A 26,610-nucleotide genomic window follows, 5' to 3' on the forward strand; every position below is an offset into this window, starting at 1 on the left:
CACACACTCTCATTCACTCACTACGGACAATTTTCAGAGATGCCAATCAACCTACCATGCATGTCTTTGGACCGGGTGAGGAAACCGGAGTACCCGGAGGAAACCCTCGAGGCTCGGGGAGAAAATGCAAACTCCACACACACAAGGCGGAGGTGGGAATCGAACCCCCAACCCTGGAGGTGTGAGGCGAACGTACTAACCACTAAGCCACCGTGCCCCCTCCCCCCCATTATTAGCTAAATATAAACAAGAGATGGTGTAGGCTATAATTCATCATAAATTAAAGTCCCCTTTTGGTTGGTGGTGGTGGTGTTGGTTCCCAAGGGACTAAATAGTCACATGCTGCAAATCACAAATTTACAGAAGTAATTATGCAAAGGGAAAAAAAGTGTTTATAAGTGCCTAGTTTTGTGCTGCCATAATAAGGACATTTCTAAAAACTTAATTTTGTTACTATCAGCTATGCAAAAAATTATAATAATATTTGCATTTTTGAGTAATACATTTTAGACAGTTACGCATTTCAAACAATGTTAAATGAATTGCTAATTACTTAATCAGTTGCTAATACTGTGAAATTAGAGATATTGTGGCACTTTTGAACTTTAAGCTTTCTTACCATTTACAGAATAAAATACATAATACGTTTATAAAAACTGCAAGCCGCAGTATAGAAGATTCAGTGATAACTTCTTGTTTAACTTCAACAACAAAATGTAACATCAAAGTGACCTTCTACAGAAATAAAATAATTTATTTATTAGTTTGTTTGCTTGTGATAGGCACAGGCTCCCTGTGACCCGAGGTAGTTCGGATAAGTGGTAGAAAATGATTGAGTGAGTGAGTGAGTGTTTGTTTGTTTGTTTGTTTGTTTGGCTAGAAGTGAAACAGATTTGAGCGTGTTAAGCCAGGCTTACACTGTGTGACTGTTCGAACATGATCCCGATGTCACACTGTAGGGTCTCTGGTGTCATCATGTTAGACTGTATGACAGCCAAGATGCAACAGAATTAGATGCACACAAGAGGACTTCTGGGGTTTTAGTGTTAGGGGAAGTTTTGTGTTTAGTGTTGAGTTTCAATTAATACACAATTATCATTAAGCCATGTTTAATTAGATCATTATTGCTACGTCAGGACAATTACCAGATTAACCAACCTGTAAATGGTACACTCATCAACCATCTGATTTCGCACTGCTTATCTAATTAAAAACAACAAGTTCAAAAAAAATTTTATTATTCTGACAATTATTCTGACTTTAGACAATGTTACATAAATAAATTGATAGTGTATCTGCCAAGTTTTCCTTTTGTAAATTGTTTTATATACATGCAATTAGTAATAGATTGTTATTCGTTTATAATAATTAATATTCACCGATCAAAAAAACTAACACATAAATCACACATTGGATTTTGATGAACTATATTCAAGTTGAAAATTTGTATATACATTTTGTAAATTGTTGAGAGCAAACTAATGTGACAATGGTCAGTGGAAACCAAAATCATCTGGGGGCTGGATACAAAATCACATTGAAAACCAAAGTAAAAATTTTCAATTACATGCTGATGTTACTTGCATGAATTTAATGAAGGCAACTCATAATTTAAGTCAATAGTGTGTATGGCTCCTATGTGCCTGTATTCACTCCCAGTGAAAATGTCTGGCCATGCCCCTGATGAGATGGAGGATGGTGTCCTGGGGATATGCTTCCAGACCTTTATCAGAGCATCAGTGAGCTCTTGGACAGTCTGTGGTGCTACTTGGTGGCTTTGGCTGCACTGATACAGTACATAACCTCCCTGAAGTTCTCGCTTGAGAGAACGTGAAAGCCATTGTTGGCATTTGTCATCCAGAAACTGCCTACACACATTGTCATGCACCAGGAGGGCTCACTCTACCAGTGTGTTGATTTAATAACAAGACTGGCTCTAGCCTTTTACCCCAAACAAATTAAAGCCTGAATCATGACAACCTTTTTTTCATGTGGTGTTGACAGGGCTCTCAAGTTTTGAAGACAGGCAAGAGTGACATCTCCACCGTGTGTGTGTGTGTGTGTACTGTAGGTGTGTGTGTGTGTGTGTGTGTGTGTGAGAGAGAGAGAGAGAGAGAGAGAGAGAGAGATTATGACTGGTGTTGTTTATTGTAAGTGTTTGTTGCCTTTTTGGACTCCTTTATCATTTGTAATGTTGCTCCCATTTAAAACAATTCTGCTCAAGGCCAGCCATTTTTAGTGTCCTGATTGAGGACAATGTGCAGTCCAGAGACAAGCTGTTTCGTGTTGAGGTTTTGTTCAAACCGACCATCGAAAATACCCTCTCAGCATCAGCATTACAATGTGGAAGCACTAAAACCAAGGCTGCTTGTTCTGAGCAGGTGTTTTCAGTGAACCGGGGCCCCCTGGCACCATCTCAGGGCCCCCAGTTTGAGAACCACTGGCACTAGACTACTTGCTCTGAGCAAGTGTTGTCAGTGAACCGGGGGTCCCCTGGCACCATCTCAGGGTCCCCAGTTTGAGAGCCATTGGCCTAGACTACTTGTTCTGAGCAGGTGTTGTCAGTGAACCGGCTGTAAAACTTTTAAAACAAAAAAGTTGTGAATTTGTTGTAACATTACAACAGGAGATCATGACTTACTCTGTGCTCAAAGTGATGCTTGCAGCTCCAGTGGTTTTCTCTGTGGGTGAACGAGGATGATGCTGAACAATTCCAGGATACGCTTTTTTTTTTCATTGGTTGTTGCATTAAATCCTACCCATATACAATAGTGCTATTTTCTGTTTGGCTATTGTGTAGCCTCTTTTTTTTTTGATTGGCTGATAAAGTGTCAGGCTCGACTAAGAACTCCAGGGGAGACGCAAAAAAAAAAAAAATGAAAAAACAAAATGAATTTTGTTGAAATGAACATTTTTAATACTCTTTCAGACGCACTGAACAGAAATAAACAGGAAAACTGCTGATTGGTCTAAAGGACTAGAACGTCTTTTTTTTTTGTATAACGACATCAAACACACAATACACATTTTTTTCAATGCCACATGAACAAGAGGTATCAGTCACATAGGTTACCAGAGAAGAAGAAAAAAATGACAAAAAAATTAATTCTTTTAAAATATTACATGTTTTCTGAGCTTTTTTGTTTTTTACTTTTTCCAAAGGAGTACTGTATAACTTGAAATCATTTATAAAATGGGACAGATTTGGTTCTCCCCGTGCCTCGGGAGTTTCCTCTGGGTACTCCGGTTTCCTCCCCCGGTCCAAAGACATGCATGGTAGGTTGATTGGCATCTCTGGAAAATTGCCCGTAGTGTGTGATTGTGTGAGTGAATGAGAGTGTGTGTGTGCCCTGCGATGGGTTGGCACTCCGTCCAGGGTGTATCCTGCCTTGATGCCCGTTGACGCCTGAGATAGGCACAGGCTCCCCGTGACCCGAGGTAGTTCGGATAAGCGGAAGAAGATGAGAGAATGAGTGAGAGATTTGGTTTACAAAGAGCCCACTTTGTTTTGTGTATATGGCACTTTCCTAATACAATAAATAGCTGTATAATATATTGTTCATTTCTTTCCAAATGATCTCTCTCAAAATAAAAAAATACATCAAATACACCAATTTCTACTAATATAATTTTCCACATCTTTCCAAAAAAAAGTCTTGAGTAGATACGATGATAAAACAGATGCAAAATTGTTTCTTTTTCCTGACCACAAAATTCGCAAACATATGAAATATTAAGCTTAAATCTTTCCAAAACATGTTTAACAGGATAAATTCTATGTAGAATTTTGTAAATCACCTCCTTAATTTTATTGTTGACACAAAACTTGTCCAAGACTACAACGTCCAAGAGCACCAGATGTCGCTTTGTGACGTCACACACCCTGCTTTCATATTGAAGTGGTAGCTAGTGATGCTTGCAAAGAAGAAACAATGCAGGTTGGACTGAACGCGACAACATAACAACGCTTTGGTAACCTTTCGTGCATTAACGTAGGTAACATATTATATCGTCGTATCGTAGCGTGTGTGGGTTTTTTTTTTGATGACGTGTATCAATAGGACCGAGTTAGAGCCAGAAGATTAAATAAGGCAGAAGTAGCTTAGCTTAAGCTTTCATAGTTAGCTTCTACCTCAGCCTCAGCTTCAGCCTCAGCTAGCTCGATGAAACGTCGGGTTTGCTACTGTTAAGCAGCTAGTATTAGCGAATTATATATGTATACATATAATATATATGTTATAATATATATATGAATATATATTTTTAAATATTCGCCTCATGTTTGTGCTATAAAATTTGTAATGGTGCACATTCTGACTGACTGTAGCCACTGTTCATCACTGGGTAATGAGCACTACTGGTCATTTGTGTAGGGTTTGGTCATTCTGGGTATTTTGGGTAAAAAAAATTTCAGTTTTTCCAGTTGGAAAACATCCAGTCCTTCAGCTAGATCTGTTCTCTATTGTTTGTTTCCATCCGTATACCGCTGTCCTTAAACGGTGTGATTTGAAGTATTTACATCTTGTTAAATGCTTCTGTCTAAATCGTTTTGTTTTTATTTGTTTCGAATGTATTGTTTGCGTTTTCAGGATGTTAAATCTAAAAACTAAATCTTTTTAGATTGGATTCATTCCGAAGCTGAGGATCATGGAGCTTGACGGTCAGTCGGTCAACGATCTGTTTGTTTCTAAAGGAGATTTGTCTCTAACTTTGGAGCATGTGGCTCCTGCAGAAACAGCATTAGATCACACGGTACAGGACATCACAGAACAGATCATTGGTCTTGGAGAGGAGAAACTGGACCTTTATGTCCCATCAGAAGCGATAATTGAACCAATATCCCCAGCAGAGATAATACCAGAAGAAAGTGCACTTGTAATTTCAACATACGAGTCGACAGAAAATTCAATGACTAATCATCCTTATCAGTCAAACGTTTCATCGGATCCAGTTCTGCCAAATGAGTTAGTCAGCAGTTCAATATCAGACTCAAATCCTAGTGAAGCAACAGAGGATTCAGCAGCCAGGATAGCTATTTCTCCATCATGTGACCTGTCCCTTGGAGACCTGACATCTGCCCCTACAGCTCCTGGAGAGACAGGAATCTCTAAAAAATATACAAGTGTCAGAAAATTTATCCCACCCAAGAAGGACAGAATGGACCCACTAAAAATGGATATGTCGAAGCCTACAGTGATCCCGCTCACCTGTAAGTTTACCTGACCTTTACGTTGAATATGTATGAAAGGCATAGCTGTTAAGTATTGTCATGTTGTCTTTGTCTGTTTTTCTCTACCTGTATTGAAACTGACTTGAACTTGTAGTATGTTGAGAAGTTAAATGTTTATGATCCACTTACAGCATCTCAGTTCTCACTTCAATGTCTGGAGTGTCACATCATCTTCAGCGACGACAAGAGTAAACGACGTCACCTCAAAATGAACCACCCAACTGAGTATGAGCAGTGCATGCTTGGAGATGCATTGTTTGCATGCTATGTGTGTGATCGACATTTTACCTGCTCAACGGAGCTCCTGGCACATCAGCGTGCTCACACGGAGAAGCAGCCCTTTAAGTGCCCCATTTGTGGAGAAGCCTTCAGCCGATCATCTGAGCTTACAAGCCATAAGAAGGTACACTATAATAAACAGGGTTATACCTGCTCGGACTGCGGCAAGCACTTCAAAACCCTTACTTTGCTTAAGTACCACCAACGTGTACATACTGGAGAAAGGCCATACGTTTGCCTACATAAAGAGTGTGGAAAGAGATTTACTATGCCCAAATCTCTCCAGAAGCACCTGGAAGCACATGAAAAGGAGGAGCTTGAAGGTGTAGAAAACCTGACTACTGCTAAATGCAAAACAAGAATAAAGAGGAGTATGGGTAAGTATTACTATGTCTGTCAGTATAACTGTTATGGTCAGTTATTTAGCATGGCACATTGTTTTCGTACTGCAGGAGCCTTCCATGGACATAGCATTTGCTGACATGAAATTGAATCATAGTACTGTTTTACGTTGGGTGAAATTTGTATATTGGTCTACTGCTAGTATATCAGAATGCTTTCACATGTAATCTGTCTCTTTTTGTGACAAAGTTGATCATAAATAGCTAAACCTTCTTTTTATACATCCATGTCAAAAATCCACTTTGGTAGTTAATGGAGAAAATTATTACTCTGTAGATCATAATAACGAATTATAGAATTCAAAAAAATGATCTTTCCATCTTTTAAGCAGATAACCAACAGCATTTTTTGAGTCTTTTTGAGTCTCAAAAGTCTTTGTTTTCACAATTGAGCCGTTATTAGCAGCCATTGTAGTCCTAGTCCCATCCTAAGCTGTTTTACCCAGGTTTTATCTAATTGCATGTTTGCATTTAATGTAAATGTACTTCTTTGCATTGATTTGCTATGATACAACTTCTGAAAAAAGATAATCCTTCATATGTTTTGTAAAAAAAAAAAATAGTAAGTAAACCAGTGCTGACCTGTGTGTTGACAGTAAGTATAAATGGTTGGTTCTGTTTTACCCCTACTAATCACCAGAGGCAGTGTGTTACACCTGGATACCTCCTTGTGTGCATATAGTATCATATTTTGATGTGCACTGTAGTATTTGCAATAAATATGCAATGCTATTTGTATAGTGCTTTTAACAAAAGGCATTGTTGTCAAGAGATGGCTGGTAAGAAAAAACTTGCTGAGAAGATATTAGGAAGAATTCTTGAAAGGAACCAGCCCCAAAAGGGAAGACACCAGATATTGTGTTTAATATCTCTTTTATAATTGTGTACTATATGGTCAAAATTGCAATCCATCAGTGAAGTTTATCTTGTTGAAGTTATCAGCTATTCACTGATGGAGTCTTGAGTTCAAAACTGTTTATGGCTATTGCCATCTTTATGGTTTTGGGGTGTATTGTACCATGTATCTCCAGGCTGTCCATATGGGGCCATGTTCCAAAAAAAAAACCAAAAACACCTTTTGACACTTTTTCATTGTAACTTTGAACAAATGTTTTAAACTCATGGTATCTTAAGTATGTAACTTAATGAGCCAGCATTAATGTATTCACTGTTAGAGATTTAAGCATTTATGTACGTCGCTCTGGATAAGGGCGTCTGCCAAATGCTGTAAATGTAAATGTTCAGCAGTAAGCAATAAATGCTCCAAATGATACACAAGTTAATAACCATCCCCTGCACTGTTTGGTACAGAGTGTCAATATTTGATCTTTAATATTTACTTTACTTTTATTTAATATCCTTCTTTTTCAAGACCTCTACAATTTATTTTGGCATCCTGACTGATTGCAGCCCATTCTTACATAATCAGTGCTTGGAGTTTGTCAGAATTTGTGGGTTTTTGCTTGTCCACCTGCCTCTTGAGGATTGACTAGAAGTTATCAATAGGTTTAAGGTCTGGGGAGTTTCTTGGCCATGGACCCAATTTTGCTGTTTTTTTCCTGAGACACTTAGTTATCACTTTTGCCTTATGATAAGGTGCTCCATCATGCTGGAAAAGGCATTGTTCCTCACCAAACTGTTCTTGGACGGTTAAGAGGAGTCCCAAAACCTTTGGGGGTATAGTGTATATTGAAAAATCTTAATTTGCATATCTCTTATTTGAGATTATGGCTCCTTTTTTAATTTCAATACGTTGATGCAAACCAAAAGTAGACCTTTAGAGCTATTAATTGTTTAAATTGTTGATGTACACAGGTGAGTTATAGGTAGTGTTTGCTGAATAACTGCAGTATTTAGTGCAAATTTTGTCATACTTTACAAGGAGGTATCCAGGTGTTATACTCTGTCATGACAGTTATCTGTGGTTCATAAAATCATGTCAACTGATTTGTCTCTGTCTGTTAAAATAGTTAATCTCTGGCTACGCTTACTAATTAACATAATCTTTCTAGCAAATGCATGACCTTTTAATACACATCAAAACTAGCGGTGATGTGTATTAATATATAATAAGCATTTTTTTTCTGGGTTTATCTCACTGTTGTTCTATATACTTCACATGCTTTTTTTTGTATGTTATTGGACTGCTAAGGTTACATAAATTAATTGTAAAATATTCAGTGATTGAATATATTTTACAGCCTATCCAAAGGCATGGTGGAAACTTTCTGCATGCAAAATACATTCATTGGGAATGTATCATGTTTGTCATGATTTATGTGATATTTAAATGCACGTTTTACTATTTACTGTTCCAGGTTCATCCACTAGGAAATATGCATGTCTACAATGCAGTGAATATTTCAAGACTGCCAAATCAATGGTGCACCACAATAAGACAAAGCACTCACAGTGCTTGTCCGTTACACCATCCAACAGTGCTGTGGCAGCAGGAAGCCCATGTGTTGCCACTCTGACTGAAGTAGTTCAACTCCCTTTACCACATTTGGGCACCAATGGACAAGCAGCACAGCAAATAAGCACACTTGAAGTTGAACAGATTAAAAGACTGATAGAAAAAATGGGAAACGTCCAAAAAGTAAATCAGCTGGTCATTCTTGGTCTCGATCAGTTATCTTTACAGTCACAAAATGCTGGAATACAACCACCACAAGGACTCATGCAACCGTTGCATTTTGACTTCACACAGCCAACAGTTCAACAAACTGTACTACAGCCAGTATTTGACAGGACAGGACATGAAGGAACAACATCAGCTATAAATGAGCAAGAAACATTATTGAAATCATTAGAGGTTGACGTTGCTGTTGAACAAAATAAAACTGAGGTCCAGGGTGAGCCAACTGTTTCTGCAGAGTGTCCAGAGAAACAGGTGACAGTTGTTGAATCAAACCGTACAGGAGAACAGGAAAACGATGTTCAGTATGAACCTCTGCCAGAACTAACTGGACAGGACATTTTACGTCCTCAGTTGGAGGCCAGTCATACAACAGAGGAGCAACAGTGTCAACAAGCAATAGATGTAAAAACTCCTGAAACGGGGAATGATTCCTGTTTGACTTTGATAGCTGATTTTGAAAGTAGAGTAACAAGTAAGAAGGCAACAGATATCACAGTGTTCGAGAATGTCACCACAAATTCAGAGCCAAGTCAAATGGCCTCCGAGGGTGTAGATTCATTAATAGAACCTGAGACCCAAACTGTTCAGGGGAATGTAGTTAGGCCTGATATGACCAACACCAGTGCAGATCCTCTGACTCTAAAGGCATCTGAGGGACTATGTTCATCAGTAGAACCTGAGCCACAAACTGGGAAGGAGAATTTAGATCAGTTTGATCAGCCAGTGAAGACCAGTGACGATGCAGAGTCCCAATGTCAAAAGGAAATGGAGGCAACCGATTCAGTATTAGAACCTCAACCAAAAAACGAGCAAAATCCTTATCTTGATAATGCTCGAGAGATTGAAGCTCAGATAGAGCAACGGCATTTGAGTGAAATTCTGTCATCAGAAGATCAAGTAATAAAGGCGAGTAAACCATCTCTTTGCAATGGACAGCATGATCAAGACATTTCTCACTCGGAGCATGGACCCTATAGTGAATCCAGTGTACAGCAGAGCAGAGTGGATCCCCAAGGCCAGACTGATTTGGGAGAAGACTTCCTGTACATTCAGAAAAAACTGCCAATAAAGAAAAAAAGTTCCAAAAAACAGGTGAAACCTAAATCCCAGTACTTAGAAAATCAGGATGAAGTTGCAAAAAGTGCGTTGCCCATAACACCTAATAAAAAAATCAGAACTGGATCAAAGACACCAAAAAAACAAGAGAAGACAAAGAAGCGTTTTGGATCTAAACAAAATAAGAAAAAATATTCAAAGAAAAAACTGTTAAATATATCCAAAGCCAGTCTATATAATGATCAACAAGACACTGATCCAGAAATTGTGTCCCACAATAACATTGAAAAGTTGAAGCAGAAATGTAAAAAAGGAAGGAAAGCTGAAAAGTCTCCTGGAATCATCCAGGCCCTTAAACTCCCCGGTGAAAATAAAATGAAAGTGTCACAACAAGCAGATCGAGGGAAACCTCAGAAAAGAAAGTTTGAAAACCAAAGAGATTTGGTAAAGAAAGGAAAGTGTACTCAGGAGACCCAGCAAGAGGAGACTTCTGTGCCAAAAAAGAAAAAGCCAGGCAAAATTACTGGAGCAACTTCCCCAAAAAAAGCAAAGGATAACATCATAGTGAATAAAGTAAATAAGAAAAGCCACAAGAAGTTAGCAAAACAAAGGGAGAACGAGAAAAATGTGTCCGACACCCCGGTCATAGATCAAATAAAGCAACAGGCCTTGCTTTTGCTGAAAGGTCATAAGCAGCCACAGCTTAAGGTGCACAAACTAGATGCTAAGACCACAGGATTAGACCACCAACTAATACATAAATGTCAAACCAAAGAAATCCATGGTCATGAGACTACAGTGGATCAAGCAAAGGTGGAGATACAAAATGAACCACTGCAAGCACCTAGTCAAAGAAAAAAAAAAGAAAAAACACTGGGAAAGAAATCCAAATTAGGTTCAAAGCAATCTTCTCCGTTGCAAACATCTATTAAAGGTGACATCCCATCTGGTGTAAAACAAAAAGTTGCGAGAAAGCGTAAAGCTTCTGCAAAAATAGATCAAGAAATTGCATTGAGCCCTCCGTTTTCTCGGATCATAATCGGATGTCACGATTGTGGAAAGAGCTATTCTGAGGTGTCAGCTTTACAAGAGCACATGGCATCGATGCATTCTGAAAACGGAGCCCACCGGGCTGTTGTACCCTGCGATGTTGAAATGCCAACAGTTCGCCTAAGACCGAATGAAATAATGCTGACAAATGCAGTCCACTCAAGTGGCTTTGAAATAAATGTACCAACAGACTGGGATGTGGAGTCGGAAATGAGAGAGATTGGTTTGGGGGATAAACACGGGAATGAGCACAGGCTTTCATTCCCAGCCCTCAATCCTTCCCCTTCTTTTCCAACGACAACAACTTTTGTTGAAGAAGGGGGTAAACAGGTTGACATTCTAGGTCAAGATTCTTTGCTTGGACATAAAAAGGCAGTTGGTAAAAATTCTGCCTGTCATGTAGAAACAACTGAATCGAAGGTCACAGAACAGGATGTACACTCCTTTCCACCAGTCTCGTTGTCTGAACCGAAGAAAATCATGGAAGAGAAAGAGGCATTGCCCTCAGCTGTGAATTTAGTCAGGATTGAGGAGCAAAATGGAGAAAGTTCCCAATTACCCACAAAGTCATGTAGCTCCCACAATGTCTCTGATCCACACGAAGGGGAAACAAGCCACAACACACTCAGTCCCAGTCCATCATGTGTTCAGAACCAGCTGCCTACAAAACCTGTGAATCCAGCATCCACTTACACTGCTGGAGCTTCCGAAAGAAAACAGACCGATATTAAGCAAGAGGCAGATGAGATAGTTGTTCAGACAGTAGCAAGCCAAACGAACACTTCAATGACAAAAGGTAAAAGAGGACGAGGAAGCAAAGGTAGGGGAAAGAGACAATTCGGAAAAAGGCGTTCTGCTGAAAACAGACATACAGAAGAGACGGCAGCCAATGAAGAAGACTGTCAGGTTGTCTTTGAGCTTTATTCACTCACAGATAGCAATGAGGAAAAGAAAGAAGAAATACTCAAAAACAGAAAAGCCGTTAATGCCACCGCAGCTTCCGTACTCCCAGTCACGAAGGACTCTTCACAAGTTCCGGACGTATACATGTTACCACAACCGGTAACTGCAAACGATTCGGAGCTGATGACATCAGAAAATGGTTCCCTAACGCAAACGTCTGAAGAACATGACAAGAACAGTAGCTCAAGTAGCTTAAGGAAGGAGAGAATCTCTGTGGGTGGAATGAGCGGACAGGTATGTTTCTAATGAACATCTAATATAGACTTTTAAATTAGATTTAATAAGAATAGTTTGGATTTCAGGCAGAACATTTTCTCTATATGAAAATATTTTGAGATTAATTTTGTTTTGTATATCTTTGAAGGGCAATCTACAGTCAGATAATGGATTATCTTCTGCTGGCACCTCAACTGTTGTGAAAATAGAAGCCAGTCCATCTGTTCTCACACCTCATGATGTCCAGGCTAATGATGTAGATCTTTTACAAGGAGTCCAGATGATTTTGGTCAAAGCAGAGGATCAGCAAATTTCAAACGATCCCCAGATTTTACAGGAAGATGAAGCTATGCAAATTCATCTCAATGCATGTCTAGGTAAGCATTGAATTTTTATTTAAAATAAACAAATCTACTTGGTTTGCAATTTCTTTGGCTTTTTTTTTTTTTTTTTAAGCTGTTGTTTATTTTTTGAATACCTTTTCTCATCACACACTACAGAAAAACACCCGGACCGTTCCACATTTGGAATTTCTTCTGGTTCTCCTACAGTCTCTCAGTCTACTGCCAAGCACTGTATTTTCTACCCTGTAAAGGAGGAAGAGAGGGAGATGTTGGTGGAGCCTCAAGTTAATAACCAAGGGACCTCAGGTTCAGAAGTGTTGGAAGATAGGACAGGACCATGTAAGAGCAATAAAAAAAAATTTTGGGGTAAACAAGAGTTTGGAAGTGACTTTCTGTACAACATCTTACTAATGTGTCCTTTTTACCTATATGTAGGGGGTGCACCTGGATTAGAAGAGTCTGAGATCAGGATAGGATGCGCACAAATGGAAATGCACCATAATTTATTCTCCAGTACTGAAGAGAGTGAGTAACAGTATAGTTATAGCTGTATATTTCATTAAAATGTTTTGTTCTAACTAAAGGATTTTTAGGAAAAAACTGGCTGGGGCATTTTTTTTACTGTGAGGCGGTAAACAGTAGAACATAAGACAATAGATAAACTCTAATTTTCACAATAACCATTTTACAAAATGAGTGATGTTCACATGGCTAATGAACGTCAAAGTGTATAAACATTCCTGAGTGCTGGCACACAAGACTAATATATTCACTTTTACCATCAAATGTAAATGCTAGATTTGACATTTATTTAAGAAAAAAAATTAGCCCTTTTTTAATGTTTAGTGCCCTCCTTAATATATTTAACTATTTGTTATACAGTTGTCTAGTGTTATCTAAGTCAAATGTATGTGGAGAGATTTTATGTTGTACAATTCTTATGCATATACATATTGTTCATATTGATCATTCGTATTCATTTTATTTGATCCTGATTCATGTGTTATTTTTTGCCTTGATGGAGTTGGGAATATTGCTGAAATTCTGTTGTGTTATGGCATATAATGGCTCCTATTATAGCCCTTTTCCACCAAAAAGAACCAGGTGCTGGTTCCACTGGCGAACCTTCTAAGAACCGGTTTGCCTTTCCATCAGTTAGAGAGCCATCACAGAGCCGAGTCTGATGTCACTGTATACGTGTCACGTTTCCCACGTTTAGCGCAGCAGCGGCAAACACGACAACAATGGTGGATGTTGCTTTACTGTTAATGCTCATGGCTTTGTGAACCTACATTGGCATCCAAACACGACGAATCCAACGTGTACGTGCAGCTCCATGTAATCTGTATAAATGGAGGTTGTAATCGAGAAAGTACATAACATTATTTTATCATTACACAGAAAAAAGTTAGCCTTAGCATGTAGCTACCTACTATCATGTGTGCTGATAATTGATCATATTGCGGTAAAGTAAAAGTGTATTAAACATTAGTATACTTAAGGTACATTATCAAATGCACTAACAGTAGCCCCGCCCACAGCTCCTGACACAAGCGGTTCTTAAGTCTAGATCAGCAACGTTTTGGTGCTACTTAAGAACCACTTTTCCTGGTTCAGAGCCGGTGCTTTGGCTGTCGGAAAAGAAAGAACTGGTTCTAAATTAGGCTCTGGCTCCGAACCAGCACTCAAACTGCCTCGGTGGAAAAGGGGTATTACTGTACTCCGCTGTGGGATTGCAGAACCTCTATGCAAAATGATTAAAGGTTAGCAGGTTTGGTGATATGATTAGATTTCTGGATATCGTGGCAGTGTAATATCATGCAAAGACCATTAAATCCTTATATTTTGCACGTTTAGTTTATTTATACTTTGTGTTCTAAGACTGCACAACTGTGTCCTGTGCAGGCAGTGTTGGAGCTGAGCAACAGAGTACAGAAGACGTTCTAGAATTCCTTTCCCACACGTCAGATATGGAGGACACCGATAGTGTCAATTCTGAGCCAGAAGCTGAAACTCATATCTTGTCTTGTTACCATGGTGTCTATTCCAAAGGAATAGTGCTACAGTGTGAAACGGCAAGCCTGGAGCAGCATGCAAAAATGCCTAAGTAAGATTTGGTGCCATAAATAATTACATTTTTTTGAAAAGTGCCCTAAATTTGTCTTGTGTGTACCATCTATTGTCTTTTTTCAATAGAAATGCAGGTTGTCCTGAAGCAAACGACCAACCGACAGGCTGTAAAGGACGTTGTGAACCCATAGACTACTTCGTTCAGTATTTTAGTTGGAGTCTATGGAAAGATATTGCAGCTTGCACGCAGCAAGTGTCAAAATCGCCAAAGCCTGTTACTGAAAAGGAGGTGGCTCAATTTGTAGGAATCCACATTGCAATGGGAACCCTAAAGGTGAGTAAAAACGCCCCTATGTGTGCATGAGTGTGTGATTGTGTATGAACCATCCACAGTGTATTCTTTCATGCCCGGTGTTCCCTGGGTTGGGCTACTGATACACCCTGATATGAACCTGATAAGAATAAAGTGGTTACTGAAGACGGATAAATAAATGATCTCTTTATTGTTCTGTGATCATCCTTTGACAATCCCTTTCCTTAAGCTGTTTTTAGGAGTTTCTCCAAGGATTATTTCCATAAGTGAATGTGTGTGTACAACCATTTCCAGAATTATTGGTGTAAATGGTAATGATTGCTAGAGTTCACTAGACACAACTGGAATTGGGTTATTTGATCAAATGAAACAAACATACAGATTCTTGGCAAGAAATACTCCAGGTTAGTTTACTTTATGTTTATAATGATAGAGTATCTGGATGGTGGAGGTGGTGGTGTGGCCCTATAAAGAGCCTGGGACCTTTGCTGGAGTAATTGGTATGGCCTCCTAGAATTAATACAAGATATTAAAGGTATGGTCTCTGTTGTTTGAAAGCCAATGTTGACATATAAAATCACCAAAACAAACACACCCCTAACCCAAATGGGTCCCACCTCTCTATTGATAGCTCCGCCCACACATACATGCATAACCCAGGCAACTAATGGAAAGAAATGTCTTTATCATAGCAGAATGGAAGAACAATACGATTGCAGATAAACAAACAAGCCAAAATGACACACAAGCATAATCATTCAAAGGACGGCATATATTAGTTCTGTGTAACAAAGCAAAACCAACGTTACTTACCTATCGAGAATGAAAAAAGCAACCTCGGCGTCCCATCGCAGGCCTTCCCGCTCCTTCAGTTCTCTCCAGCACTGGAAAGCTGATCCTATATTAACACGTCCTACTTCTTACCTTATCGTAAGCCTTTCTTCGCTTTCTTTCTTTGTTTTTATCCTCCATGTCAATGTTAAAACCGCTTTCTGCTAATGTCACACATGCGCACTGAACACTCTCTCCGCCCATATTGACAAGACACGCCCCTTTCTGCTCATTGGCTACACATTAGTTTTGTATTTGTTTTGTTTGGCGGCCCAACGCAATTTTCTAAAGTATTTCTTAAACAACGGAGACCCCACCTTTAAATGAAATTTGGGCTACTATGTCATAGTTGGATCTTCTAACTGGACAAGGATCCAAAACATGTCTAAATCCATGAAAATGGCTACAGACTCAAGTTTTAAGATAAATGTCCAATTGTAAATCTGTGGTAAAATCAGTGCTGTTATTGGTATGGGAGATTTTACAAAGTATTAAATGCAGGGTCACAATCAAATTAATTAAACTAATTCATCTTAACCAAACGTGCCAATAATTCTGTAGCTGCTGCTACATAATAGTATGAAATTGGTGTCAAAATGTGTAATATAAATTGATTTAATTTAAATTTTTAGTTTTTATTTTATTTTTTATTTTTTTGAATGTTTGTGGTGAATAAGCTGATCTACATCTTTTTCTTTCTTTCTAATTAACCCTCAGTTTCCATGTATGAAGCTGTACTGGGATGATTTCACCCGAGTGCCATTGATTGCTGATGCCATGTCTGCAGCCATGTTTTCTGAACTTGCATCTAATCTAAGATTGGCCAGTCTTAGAGGGGACAGGCCAAACTGGAACGGACAGGATGCATGTAAGGATCAAAATGCACATAATTGCACAGATATTTTGGTATCAAAGAAAGATCCCCTTTGGAAGGTTCAGGCAATAGTGAACAGAGTTCGAGAAGGGTGTCAAGCACTTAAACGGAACGGAAATTATGGAGTTGATCAGTATCTCCTTCCTTTTCAGAGAAACCCAACACACTCATTACATCACACAGTCATGATAAATGCTGCTGGATTGGTCATGGACTTTAATTTGCGTGTCGGTGACTGTAACACAGAGGAAATCGTTGAGAAAATGGTTTCTCGGGATAAAAGTGATAATCAAGGAGTGGTTTTTCTTTGCAAGCCAGAGCTATCGACACCTTCCATGTTGGAGCATCTCCTAGAGGCTGGAGTGCGCAGTGCTGGCAAGGTTGGTGGTGCTAGGGGACAAATAGGTGACGAGTTTGTCACTTCTGATGGGAAACTAAAACTGTTCAGATGCCATCATGGCTTTATCCTCTCAGCAGTAACAAAGGAAAGGTCTCGCTCGACATCGCTCGTCAGTGGTTTTGAGAGGGCAATCAAAGCAGCGAACCTGAACAGAGATTTGAGAAGCCTTTATCGTACACCATGCACAAGCTCATCACCCAGTGCCTGGCCTCAGTCTGTACTTTGGGACCTTATTGATCTGACATTAGTTAATTCTTGGCTACAGTACAAGCAAGAACAAACCCATCAATCAGAGCCATTATCACTTATGGCATTCCGATTGGAAGTTTCCAAAGCTTTAATTAGATCCAGCAATATTGCTGTGCAAGACTCCTCACCCCCTTATCTTCCACCACCAGTACGGCCTGGATCAAATGCATCCACGGGACATTCAGATGTCATTGAGACCCCTTTACCTGATGCAGCCACTCGATATGATGGTTTGGGCCACTGGCCAGAACAACTTTCTGAGGGTGAAGAGTCTAGGTGTAGATTTGGAGGTTGCCAGCAAATGTCTAGAGTAAGGTGTCTCAAATGCTGTGTTTTTCTTTGTATTTCTCGTCATCACAACTGCTTCATTAAGTTTCACAGTCAAGGAACTACATGAATCTGCTCTTTTTACGGCCATATTAAACCAACGAGTTTTATTCATATTTATCACCAAGATTTGTTATTTAGTGTTAACTGGTGTAGGACAGTTTATCTGGTGTAAGTAATAGTTTGCTTTATGATTGTTTACAAAAAAAAACTTCCATTTGCTCATCTTGTTTGCAGTAGAATTGTAATACTTTATTCCAAGACTTGGTTGAATATAACTGAAGTTTCTACTTCTGCGAAGGGGACTGGCACAAGTGTTACTAAGCACATCCATCCCTCTGCTTTAACAGTTGTAGCCTATCCTTGGTACATGTAAGTATTTAGCATGAACGAGTGGATTTATGAATTATTATTGCCACCATGTATCTAATAATCTTCCGCCATTTTTTTTTTTCCCTCCTGTATTTGAACTAAAGATCTTTGTGTTGGGGGGAGGAGGGTTGCTAGTACATTTCTTCTAGTGATAATTTAAACAGATTTTAAAATATTGTTTCGAAATAATTTTCACAGCACCTTCCTGGCTATAAGAACCATATGTTCTAGATCATCAAATGTTTACCCCAGAGTTGATTTATTGAAATAATGTAATAATTTATGTTTTTGAAAATATATTTTTTAGATTTTACTTTGGAGACCTTATTTATGTTGGCTTAATGAAGGCAAACTCATTGCTGTTAGATTTTTGGTTTATTTAATTTTATGTATAACGTTTAGTAAATTAATTGAGACAACTGTTTTTGTTTATTTAAACCATGTGTATAATGGTTTCGAAAACTCCAGGTAAGAGTATATACACGGGTCCATAATATGTAATAATTTCATAGACGATTGTACGGAATGAAGTTCCAGATTCAAGATGTTTTTTTTTTTTTTTAATATATGGTAGATGTTAGTAAAGAATGTGTTAATTTTGGCTTTTAATGTAAATTTATTTAAATTATGTATGTTCTGTCTATTTTATTTTTGTAATTAATTGCTAAATAAATGTGTTTTTTGTTTATTGTTTATGGGACTGTAGTATTATGTTCATGTATTATTTCCTGCAAATGTGATAGTATGTGCAATATAAACAATTAATTTGTCCAATGTCTTCAACAGAAATTATAGAAACGACTGTGTATTTTAAAAATAAACTATTAACCATAAACTATACCATTGCTATTTAAATAGGTTAAGTAGCATGAACTAAATATATATTGTTGAAGGATAATTTAAAGGTGAAGCACATGCAGTTACCCAAATGCTACCCAAATTTGCTGTAAGAAATTGCAAACATTTCATTTATACAAATCATTTATTGTTTGCTAATTCTATTATTAAGTTACATGAATTAGTAATATAGCTGTTAGTCTTATGTTTCAAAAACTGCAATAAACATTACATATTATGTTAAGTATTATACTGCAGATATTCTTGAAAAATAAACACACAAATTAAAGGGTTAAACCTGTTGATAAGGAAAATTTAGTATAGTTGAGTAAGTATAATAAGTGTGCTGTGGCTGGATGCAATGTGTCTTATGGTTAAAAAAGGGTAACGTGAACTGACTTGGTTATATCACATTTTACAGAACTTTTTTTAATGTGAAATGCTGTGTGTGTGTGAGAGAGAGAGAGAGAGAAGAGAGAGTATAACAATACATTATTTATATTATATAAATGCATGTTTATTGCATTTACACAGTTATTATTACTATTATCACTATTATTATTATGCACTATTTTGTATTAAATGAGGCGATCGGTTGTAATTGTTTAAATATACTTTGTGAACTGAAATGCAAAATAAGGCTAATTTGTTTATTAAAAAAAAAAAACAGTGTAAAAACAACCATTTTCCAAGCTTTTGTCCTAGTAGAAAAACGCCAGTGAGCCGTTTGGTGGTCGAAAGAGTCGGATCTTATGTGTTGCCTTAAACCACGTGATTTGACTCACTAAAAAGAATCGGATACTAATACTGAATCATTGTCCGCGCATGCGCAGTTTCCCAGCTATCGGCCCATTATCTCGCGCCTGCAGCTAACCGGGCTACAATAACATCTTCGACGCACTTGCGCCCCCTTTACATCGTTTGCATGAGTAGTTCGTGCTGGTGTTTTCCCTCCATTAAAAAGGTGCAGCTATACAAGGTAAGCATGTTGCTTTCTTTATTTGCAGCTTACTTTGTATTATATTTGTACTTTGTACACGAACTGGTTGTTTAGCAGCTAAGTGGCTAACTAGCACAGGCTAGTTTAAATTCTGAGTGTGTTGTAGCTTAGCTCGCTAACAGATTAGCTGCTCATATACGACGGTTTGTTTGGACAGGTTTGCACTTATAAAGTTAGCTTTCTCAGGTACCAAGTAATAACTTGATCGGTATCACACTACTTCGTCGCGGTTTCTTGCTGATCCCAGAGCCAGCTGTCTTGACCTGGGGGCTGTTTTCATGCGGCAGGAACAAGGCCGTGTCAGTTAGGCCCTGGTTTGTTAGCTCGGTAAGCTAACGTTTAACTGTTGTGTAGTTTATTACCAACTTTCTAAGACGTGGAAAGTTGTGCTTTATTTGATTCTTCAGGTGAAAAAAAAAACAAAAAGGAAATGTAACTTTCCACGCGTTCAGGAAAATCAATCATTTACATTTGACTCGTTAGCTTTGGAAGCTAACTGGCTAATTCGTTAGCTAGCCGTGCAGACAGTTTAACTCAAGGCAGAATTTACATGTAAGGGGATTGAAGAAGCCTGAAACAACACTGAAGTGGAGCTCGATGGTGCTGAGAAAGTTTGCTATAAGCAGTCAGGGAATTAGGAAAAAGGTTTGATCGGTCATTTTATGTGCAGCTCTTAACTTTTACCATCTACTATTAATTCTGAAGCACCCCGTATTTTACTTCCTGTGTGTGTTCGTTCAGTGAATTAGTCTTTACGTCTCTCATTTTAAATGTAGAATTAATTCAGTTTTATTTATAGGGCGCTATATTTAACTATATATTATCATCATAAAGCTTCTTACATATTTTGTAAAAATTCAGCTGTGTGTGTTTATTCTGACACTTAATGATAAAGCCAGAGGTGGTTGACTGCAAAAAAAAAACCCCACAAACTTCAAAAGGATCACATCCTCTTCTGGGTGTCACTAGAAAACTTGATGACTCATTTTTTTTTTTTGACATATCGAATATGCATATTGATGTGAGAGTTTATTATTAGCATTATGGTCTTTATGGTTACATATATTCATGTAGGTTTGTAAATATGCACGTTTTACTTTTCAGTGGTGCATCTACATATATTCCCACTCTTCAGAATGGATTCTGATATACTGAAGATAGAGGAAATTGTGATGGGTGGAGGGGAGACCATTCATTCTGCTGATGTGAACACTGAGGAGACCGGGAAGCCGTACACCACGGTCATCATCCAGGATCCTTCTCCGCCACCCGTCATTCAGGCTTGTAAGAACGCTTCTGTTTGCCCACAAGAGGCTTAAGATATTATTAATCATAATTTACACATAGAATACAAACGGTAAAACACAGATTTAGCCGTAATAAATAATCCTACTTAAAAGGTATAACCTTTCCCGTTCATACAAAAATCAGAATTGTATTTGTGATAAAAAGTTTTTTTTTTATTTGTGTTACTGTAATAATCAGAAATTATTTCTACAATCTTGGCCATTTATGCCCCTTTTCCACCAAAAAGAACCGGGTGCTGGTTCAGAGCTAGTGCTGGTGCTGGTTCAAAGTTGGTTCCACTGGCGAACCTTCTAAGAACCGGTTTGCCTTCCCATCGGTTAGAGAGCATCACAGAGCTGAGTCTGAAGTCACTGTATACATGTCACGTTTCCCAGCAACGTTAGCGCAGCAGCGGCAAACACAACAACAATGGTGGGTGTTGCTTTACGGTTAATGGCTTTGTGAACCTACATTGGCATCCAAACACGGCAAATTTGTGCAGTGTTTGTGCTTGTGCAGCTCCATGTAATCTGTATAAACGGATGTTGTAATCGAGAAAGTACATAACGTTATTTTATCATTAACACAGAAAAAAGGTAGCCTTCGCATGTAGCAACCTACTATCATGTGTGCTGATAATTGATCATATTGTGGTAAAGTAAAAGTGTATTAAATGTGCGCTAACAGTAGCCCCGCTCACAGCCCCTGACACAAGCGGTTCTTAAGTTTAGACCAGCAACGTTTTGGTGCTACTTAAGAACCACTTTTCCTGGTTCGAATAAGAAAGAACTGGTTCTAAATTTGGCTCCGGCTCACTCAAACTGCCTTGGTGGAAAAGGGGCATTAGACATTCATATTGTATGTGTTTAAAATTTTGCTTTTGGCTTAATTTACAGACCAGCATGAGAGCTTGCAGTGTTTCCAGTGTTTTATAACCTTCTGTAACTCTAAAGCCAAGGAAAGGCATATGAAGAAGAGTCATCGTGAAGAATACAAACAGCAGCTGCAGCAGGTAATATTTGAATTAGGGCTCTTAATACCTTTTCAAAAAAAAAAGTTTCCTTTTTGAGGATGTATTAATACCAATACCAGTATTAGTCTGTCACCCTGTTTATCTACTCATTTAATATCTAAAACTTCAGATGTTCCCCTGGATTCTGTCATCATTGCCATTGCAGTGAACAAACAATAATCAAGAAAATCACCCAGATCACTTATTTGTTAAAGACAGCAAAGAAAACAAATTGATCTGTGCAAATATCAGGAAGAGATACTACAATGTTTATTTTTTTTGGTCACTGACTGCAGACAAAACAAGAAAAAAATGAAAAGCCACACATAATTAGTCTTAGTATTGATTTCTTTGAGTTTCTTTTCTTTTTTCTCTTTAAGTATAGTACAGTGACCTAAAACCTTTTGCTTTGTGTCTGGTTAAAATGCCCTTTTGTCTGAGTTCTAAAATGATGGAGAACATTTTGTTTGCTTTGTTTTTTATAGTGTGACACACTCTTCACTTGTTATATGTGTGATCGCACATTTCCATCTTCTGAGGAGCTAACACGGCATCAGTCTACTCACAACAAGGAAGACAAGCCCTTCAAGTGTGCCCATTGCAGAGAGAGCTTCCGTACCTTCTCAGAGGTGAAGGGAGATTACGATGCTTTTATTAATTATTTTTCATTCATGTCTGTTGTCTTTGAAGCGAAAGATCTTTCACTCCAGCAGCTTGTCGTTTTGTGACATTCAGACCTCACGAATGTGCAGCAGTCTGCAGGAGCCTGTTGCATGTTAATATGGCTTAATTTTGGTGAAATGGCACAAAAAAAAGATGTAATTTGCTTTAGGTTTACTTGCCTAGTTTAGATAGATCCAGTGGTGATGACAGTATACCCAGTTTTTTTGTTTGTTTGTTTTTTAAATAGGGAGCAAGTCTAATATTAACACAGTGGTAAAAACAATCAGTCTAAAAGAAAAAGCCTGCAATTGCCTCACACATTGAATATCATATCTACTGCAGTAAAATCAGTGTTGTATAAAGTACTAGAAAGCAATACTTGAGTAAAAGTACAAGTATCGTACTAGAAAAAGACTTTGGTATAAGTGAAAGTCACCTTTTAGAATATTACTCAAGTAAAAGTCTTAAAGTATCTGATATTTACTGTACTTGAGTATCAAAATTCATTTTCTGATATTTAATGTACTTAAGTATTTGAAGTAAAAGTAAGTAAAATTTCAGTGATTTTCTGTAGGCATAAGAGACACTTCATCCGGTAGGAAGAATCTTTCATTCCAATTTACAGAAACATTTCTTGCAAATACGGCCTCGGGTGTATAACGTTATCTTCTTGCACCCTGTTCACCACTATCGTCGGGGTGGTCGTCTACGACAGAGGTGGCTAAACCGCGGCTCCCGGGCCGCATGCGGCTCTTTGCCCAGTTTCATGCGGTTCTTACGTTCATATCGAAGTTTGTGTGTCTTTTTATTGTGCGTGTTCGGCTTCGCTTGAGTTAAATACGGTATTTTCGTCAAACGCGCATGTGAGTGGGATGAAAATACCTCAAAGTTTCCCAGTGGGAGCAAGATCATTTGAGTAAACAATTTGTGTCAAGTTCGCTCTCAAAATGGCAGCTAAAAAAGGTGATGATCATGTGTGCCCATGTGTATAATGTGGCTCTTTGTGGTAACACAGTAAAAAATGTGGCTCTGTTGTGGCTCAGGTTCAGTTGTGCTTCTGCCTCCTTTTGGCAACATTACGCTGAAATGGAGCGTGCAGAGCTGCGTAATGCAATCTAGGAGCAGTGATTCGCCAAACCTCCCTTATTGCAGTCGCAATTTTATTATATTTTTTTATTTATTTTATTTTTTTAATTTTATTTTGTAGTAACGAGTAATGAAGATGCTTATTGGAAATATAGCAGAGTAAAAGTATACATTTTATCTAGAAAATGTAGTGGAGTAAAAGTGAAAGTTGACAAATTTAAATAGCGAAGTAAAGTACAGATACGTGAAATTTCTACTTAAGTACAGTAACGAAGTATTTTTACTTCGTTACATTACAACACTGAGTAAAATAGATAAATGCCTAAACAACAGTAATCAAAGCTCAATCTTCACATTGTTCTTGAAGCACCTGCACCTGCTCCAACAAAGCCAATAGTAATGTTTACGCTTTGTTTATTTAGATTTTTTTCAAATGTTTAAATGACCGTTTATGAAAATGAGTTTTAACTGATGCCACAACTGATCAAATGTTATCTTCACACAATTGTAACGGGGAACAACGGTCAGTCAAACGAGGCACGATAGCCAGGTTTGTGTTAAACATTGCGAGTGATGTTTAGGAAGTGAGACTGATGTGGAAGAAGCTGATGTCCTCGCATGGAAGACCGTGATAACGCTAATTAATGCCGGGTTAAAATATAAAGGTGGACAGGGTGTTTTAATATCACTACACAAATGTGATGATTCCCAATCCAGCACCAACATAAGATGATTTAATGTGTCTGCTATCGACCTGGGGACACCCTATTTAAGGCTGATGTTTACAAGTATAACCTAAAAGCTCATGTGATTATCAGCACTGTTTAATTGGTAAGTTTTTGTCTTCTCATGTCCCTAGTTGACCACACACCGGAGGCAGGTGTGTCCGGAAAGGCAGTTTGTATGTAAAGGATGTAACGAGACGTTCCGGAGATCAACACTTCTCCGTGCCCACCGTCTGGCCCAGCACCCTGCTCGCCCCGATGGAGATGACTCTGATAATCCCAGCAAAACCCACCGCTGTGGTAAGTGTGGCAGGGGATTTGAAGAAGAATCTGAGCTGCTGCATCATCAAGAGAACCATGCTGCAAGCGAGCACTGCAATGGCAGCGGCCCTGTCAAGAGGCGTGGCCGGCCTCCTAAAGCTGAAACAAGCTCAGCAACTGTAGAGAAGAAACAAAAACTGAGCGAAAATGAAACGGCAGAGAAGTCAGAAGACACGCCTCCGGCAGCAGCAGCAGAGGCTGCAGTGGAAGCAGCGGCTGAGGCAAAACCCAAAACAGGGGGAAGGCGAGGACGGCCACCAAAATCTGCATCGCAGGAACCCAAAGCTGAAGATAACAAATCCAACAGAAAGAAAACAAAGGCGGTTTCTCCGACAGCTCGCCAGATCCCGTGCCCAGAGTGTGACCTCGTTTTCTCTGCACCAGCTCAGCTCCGAGCTCACAAGAAAGAGAAGCACACACAGCGCAAGGCACATCCATGCCAAGAATGCGAGGAGAGCTTTAACCGTGCCGAGCAGCTGGAGGCCCACATGGCTCGTGCACACAAGGCTGGCCGTTACTCCTGCTCAACATGTGGCAAAAGCTTTGGCCGAGAGAGCAATCTTAAAGCCCACCAGCAGAGCCATGGGCAGGAGGATGAGAAGTCTGCTGTGTGCGGCAAGAGATAAGCTGAGCATGAGAGAGGAATGAGGCTTTGACAACAAGGGGTTAGGGTTTTAAGCAGGTTTAAAGCGGACTGTAGTGGGAGAAGACAAGAAAAACATGTTTTTGGTTTGTAGGTTGGAGACAGGCTCCTGAAACTGTTCAGTTTTATGTGGAAACTGGAAACCCACAAGTCCCGTATGACTTCCTCATTTCATTTTCAAATGTTTTTATAGCTGTGGCATAGTATAAGGTTTGGGCCACATTTTAAAATGTATAGCATCGACCCCATGTCTCACTTATGCCAGGATTGTAGGGGCATCAACCTGATGATTAAAACAAAAAATGTCCACTCGTAGTGAAAGGCTTTGCATTTGGCTTTTATTCAAATATTTTAATGTGATTTTTTTTTTTTTTTTTTTTTTTTATAAACATGAGTGAATTGTTTTTACATTATTTTTTTTAGTAGTTTGGGAAGAAAGGTATCTTTAAATGAAATTAGTTTGTTCTGATGGTGAGCATCAACTAGAGAATTAGCAGATTATTTAATTTCCTGTTGCACCACAAGGTTACTTTTAAATTTGTTACCTGTGACTAAAAATTCTGAATTGTAATAAAAGATGATTACCCATGTTATCCAAGTTTTTTAAAAAAAAAGAGAAATTTCTAATTGTATTTGTCTAATCTGTGGTTCCTAATCACGACACAGCAAAACAAAATGTACAGAACCCGTTGCTCTGTAGAAGTGAATTCCGTCTCTTTTCAGCTACTTGTTTTGAGAAGATTTGTATCGGCTAACTTTTTAACGGTGCACATGTTCTCTGTATGTCATTAAAACTTTAACCAGCAATTATATTACTGTGATTACTTGATGAGGATTGTTCAATGTGAACTTTTTATACCTCTCTTTTTATCATAGTAATGCAGATACATGTTCACACTCTTAAATACAGCAGTACGGTTGGTTCACAGCTGCAATATTGTTCTAAGTTGAATTATGAAGTATGTGTGTTAAGAAGCAAGTACAAATTCATCTGTCCTCTCAAGATGAATGAGTACATGCACAGTGGCTCAAATGTTTTGATTTATTATTGTTATTTTTTAAAACTATAGTAATGCATAAACTTTGACCACTGTAGCCCTCTGGGAGGGTAAAAATGTATCCTGCTGTGTCTTCAGTGTAATTTTCCCCATGTTGTCGTAACGGTTTCAAATTAAAGAACGCTATCTTAAGGAGCTGCTATGGAATCAGTGTGCAAATGTTTCATGGTCCAGTAATTTCTTCATTCTCTTTTCTTTTACTTCCTTTTTTTTTTTTTTTATTGTAAATCTGATTCACTTGTTCAGAAGTCATTTAAAGTTTAGAAACCCAGGTGTTCTTACAGGCACGTGGTGGAAACAGACAGCTCAGATCAAGGCGTTACGTTTGACATTTTGGACAATGCTAATATTTTCTGTCTTTG

At 38.5% G+C, this 26,610-nt stretch overlaps 2 protein-coding genes across 5 annotated transcripts; both read left to right on the forward strand.

The window, feature by feature from the left end:
- The first annotated feature begins 3,914 nt into the window (after positions 1 to 3,914).
- LOC132846248 (uncharacterized) lies at positions 3,915 to 17,690 on the forward strand. Of its 3 annotated transcripts, none has more exons than XM_060870873.1 (10): positions 3,915 to 3,992; positions 4,621 to 5,209; positions 5,362 to 5,886; positions 8,229 to 11,854; positions 11,985 to 12,213; positions 12,337 to 12,519; positions 12,616 to 12,705; positions 14,086 to 14,287; positions 14,377 to 14,584; positions 16,112 to 17,690. In XM_060870873.1, exons 2-10 carry the CDS (start codon positions 4,648 to 4,650, stop codon positions 17,312 to 17,314), a joined length of 6,828 nt encoding a protein of 2,275 aa, XP_060726856.1. In that variant the 5' UTR covers positions 3,915 to 3,992; positions 4,621 to 4,647; the 3' UTR covers positions 17,315 to 17,690. The 3 variants fall into 3 exon arrangements, with proteins under 3 accessions (XP_060726856.1, XP_060726857.1, XP_060726858.1); XM_060870874.1 differs by having other exon boundaries at positions 3,976 to 3,996; XM_060870875.1 differs by lacking the exon at positions 3,915 to 3,992 and having other exon boundaries at positions 4,502 to 5,209; positions 16,112 to 16,262; positions 16,421 to 16,551.
- Positions 17,691 to 19,296: 1,606 nt separating this feature from the next.
- Positions 19,297 to 26,395, forward strand: LOC132846249 (zinc finger protein 43-like). 2 transcript variants are annotated; one of them, XM_060870876.1, is made up of 5 exons: positions 19,297 to 19,432; positions 20,558 to 20,737; positions 21,637 to 21,752; positions 22,238 to 22,381; positions 24,361 to 26,395. In XM_060870876.1, exons 2-5 carry the CDS (start codon positions 20,590 to 20,592, stop codon positions 25,171 to 25,173), a joined length of 1,221 nt encoding a protein of 406 aa, XP_060726859.1. In that variant the 5' UTR covers positions 19,297 to 19,432; positions 20,558 to 20,589; the 3' UTR covers positions 25,174 to 26,395. The 2 variants fall into 2 exon arrangements, with proteins under 2 accessions (XP_060726859.1, XP_060726861.1); XM_060870878.1 differs by having other exon boundaries at positions 20,589 to 20,737.
- The last annotated feature ends 215 nt before the right edge of the window (positions 26,396 to 26,610 follow it).

The sequence above is a fragment of the Tachysurus vachellii genome, chromosome 5 (genome assembly GCF_030014155.1).
Source record: "Tachysurus vachellii isolate PV-2020 chromosome 5, HZAU_Pvac_v1, whole genome shotgun sequence".
NCBI lineage: Eukaryota > Metazoa > Chordata > Actinopteri > Siluriformes > Bagridae > Tachysurus > Tachysurus vachellii.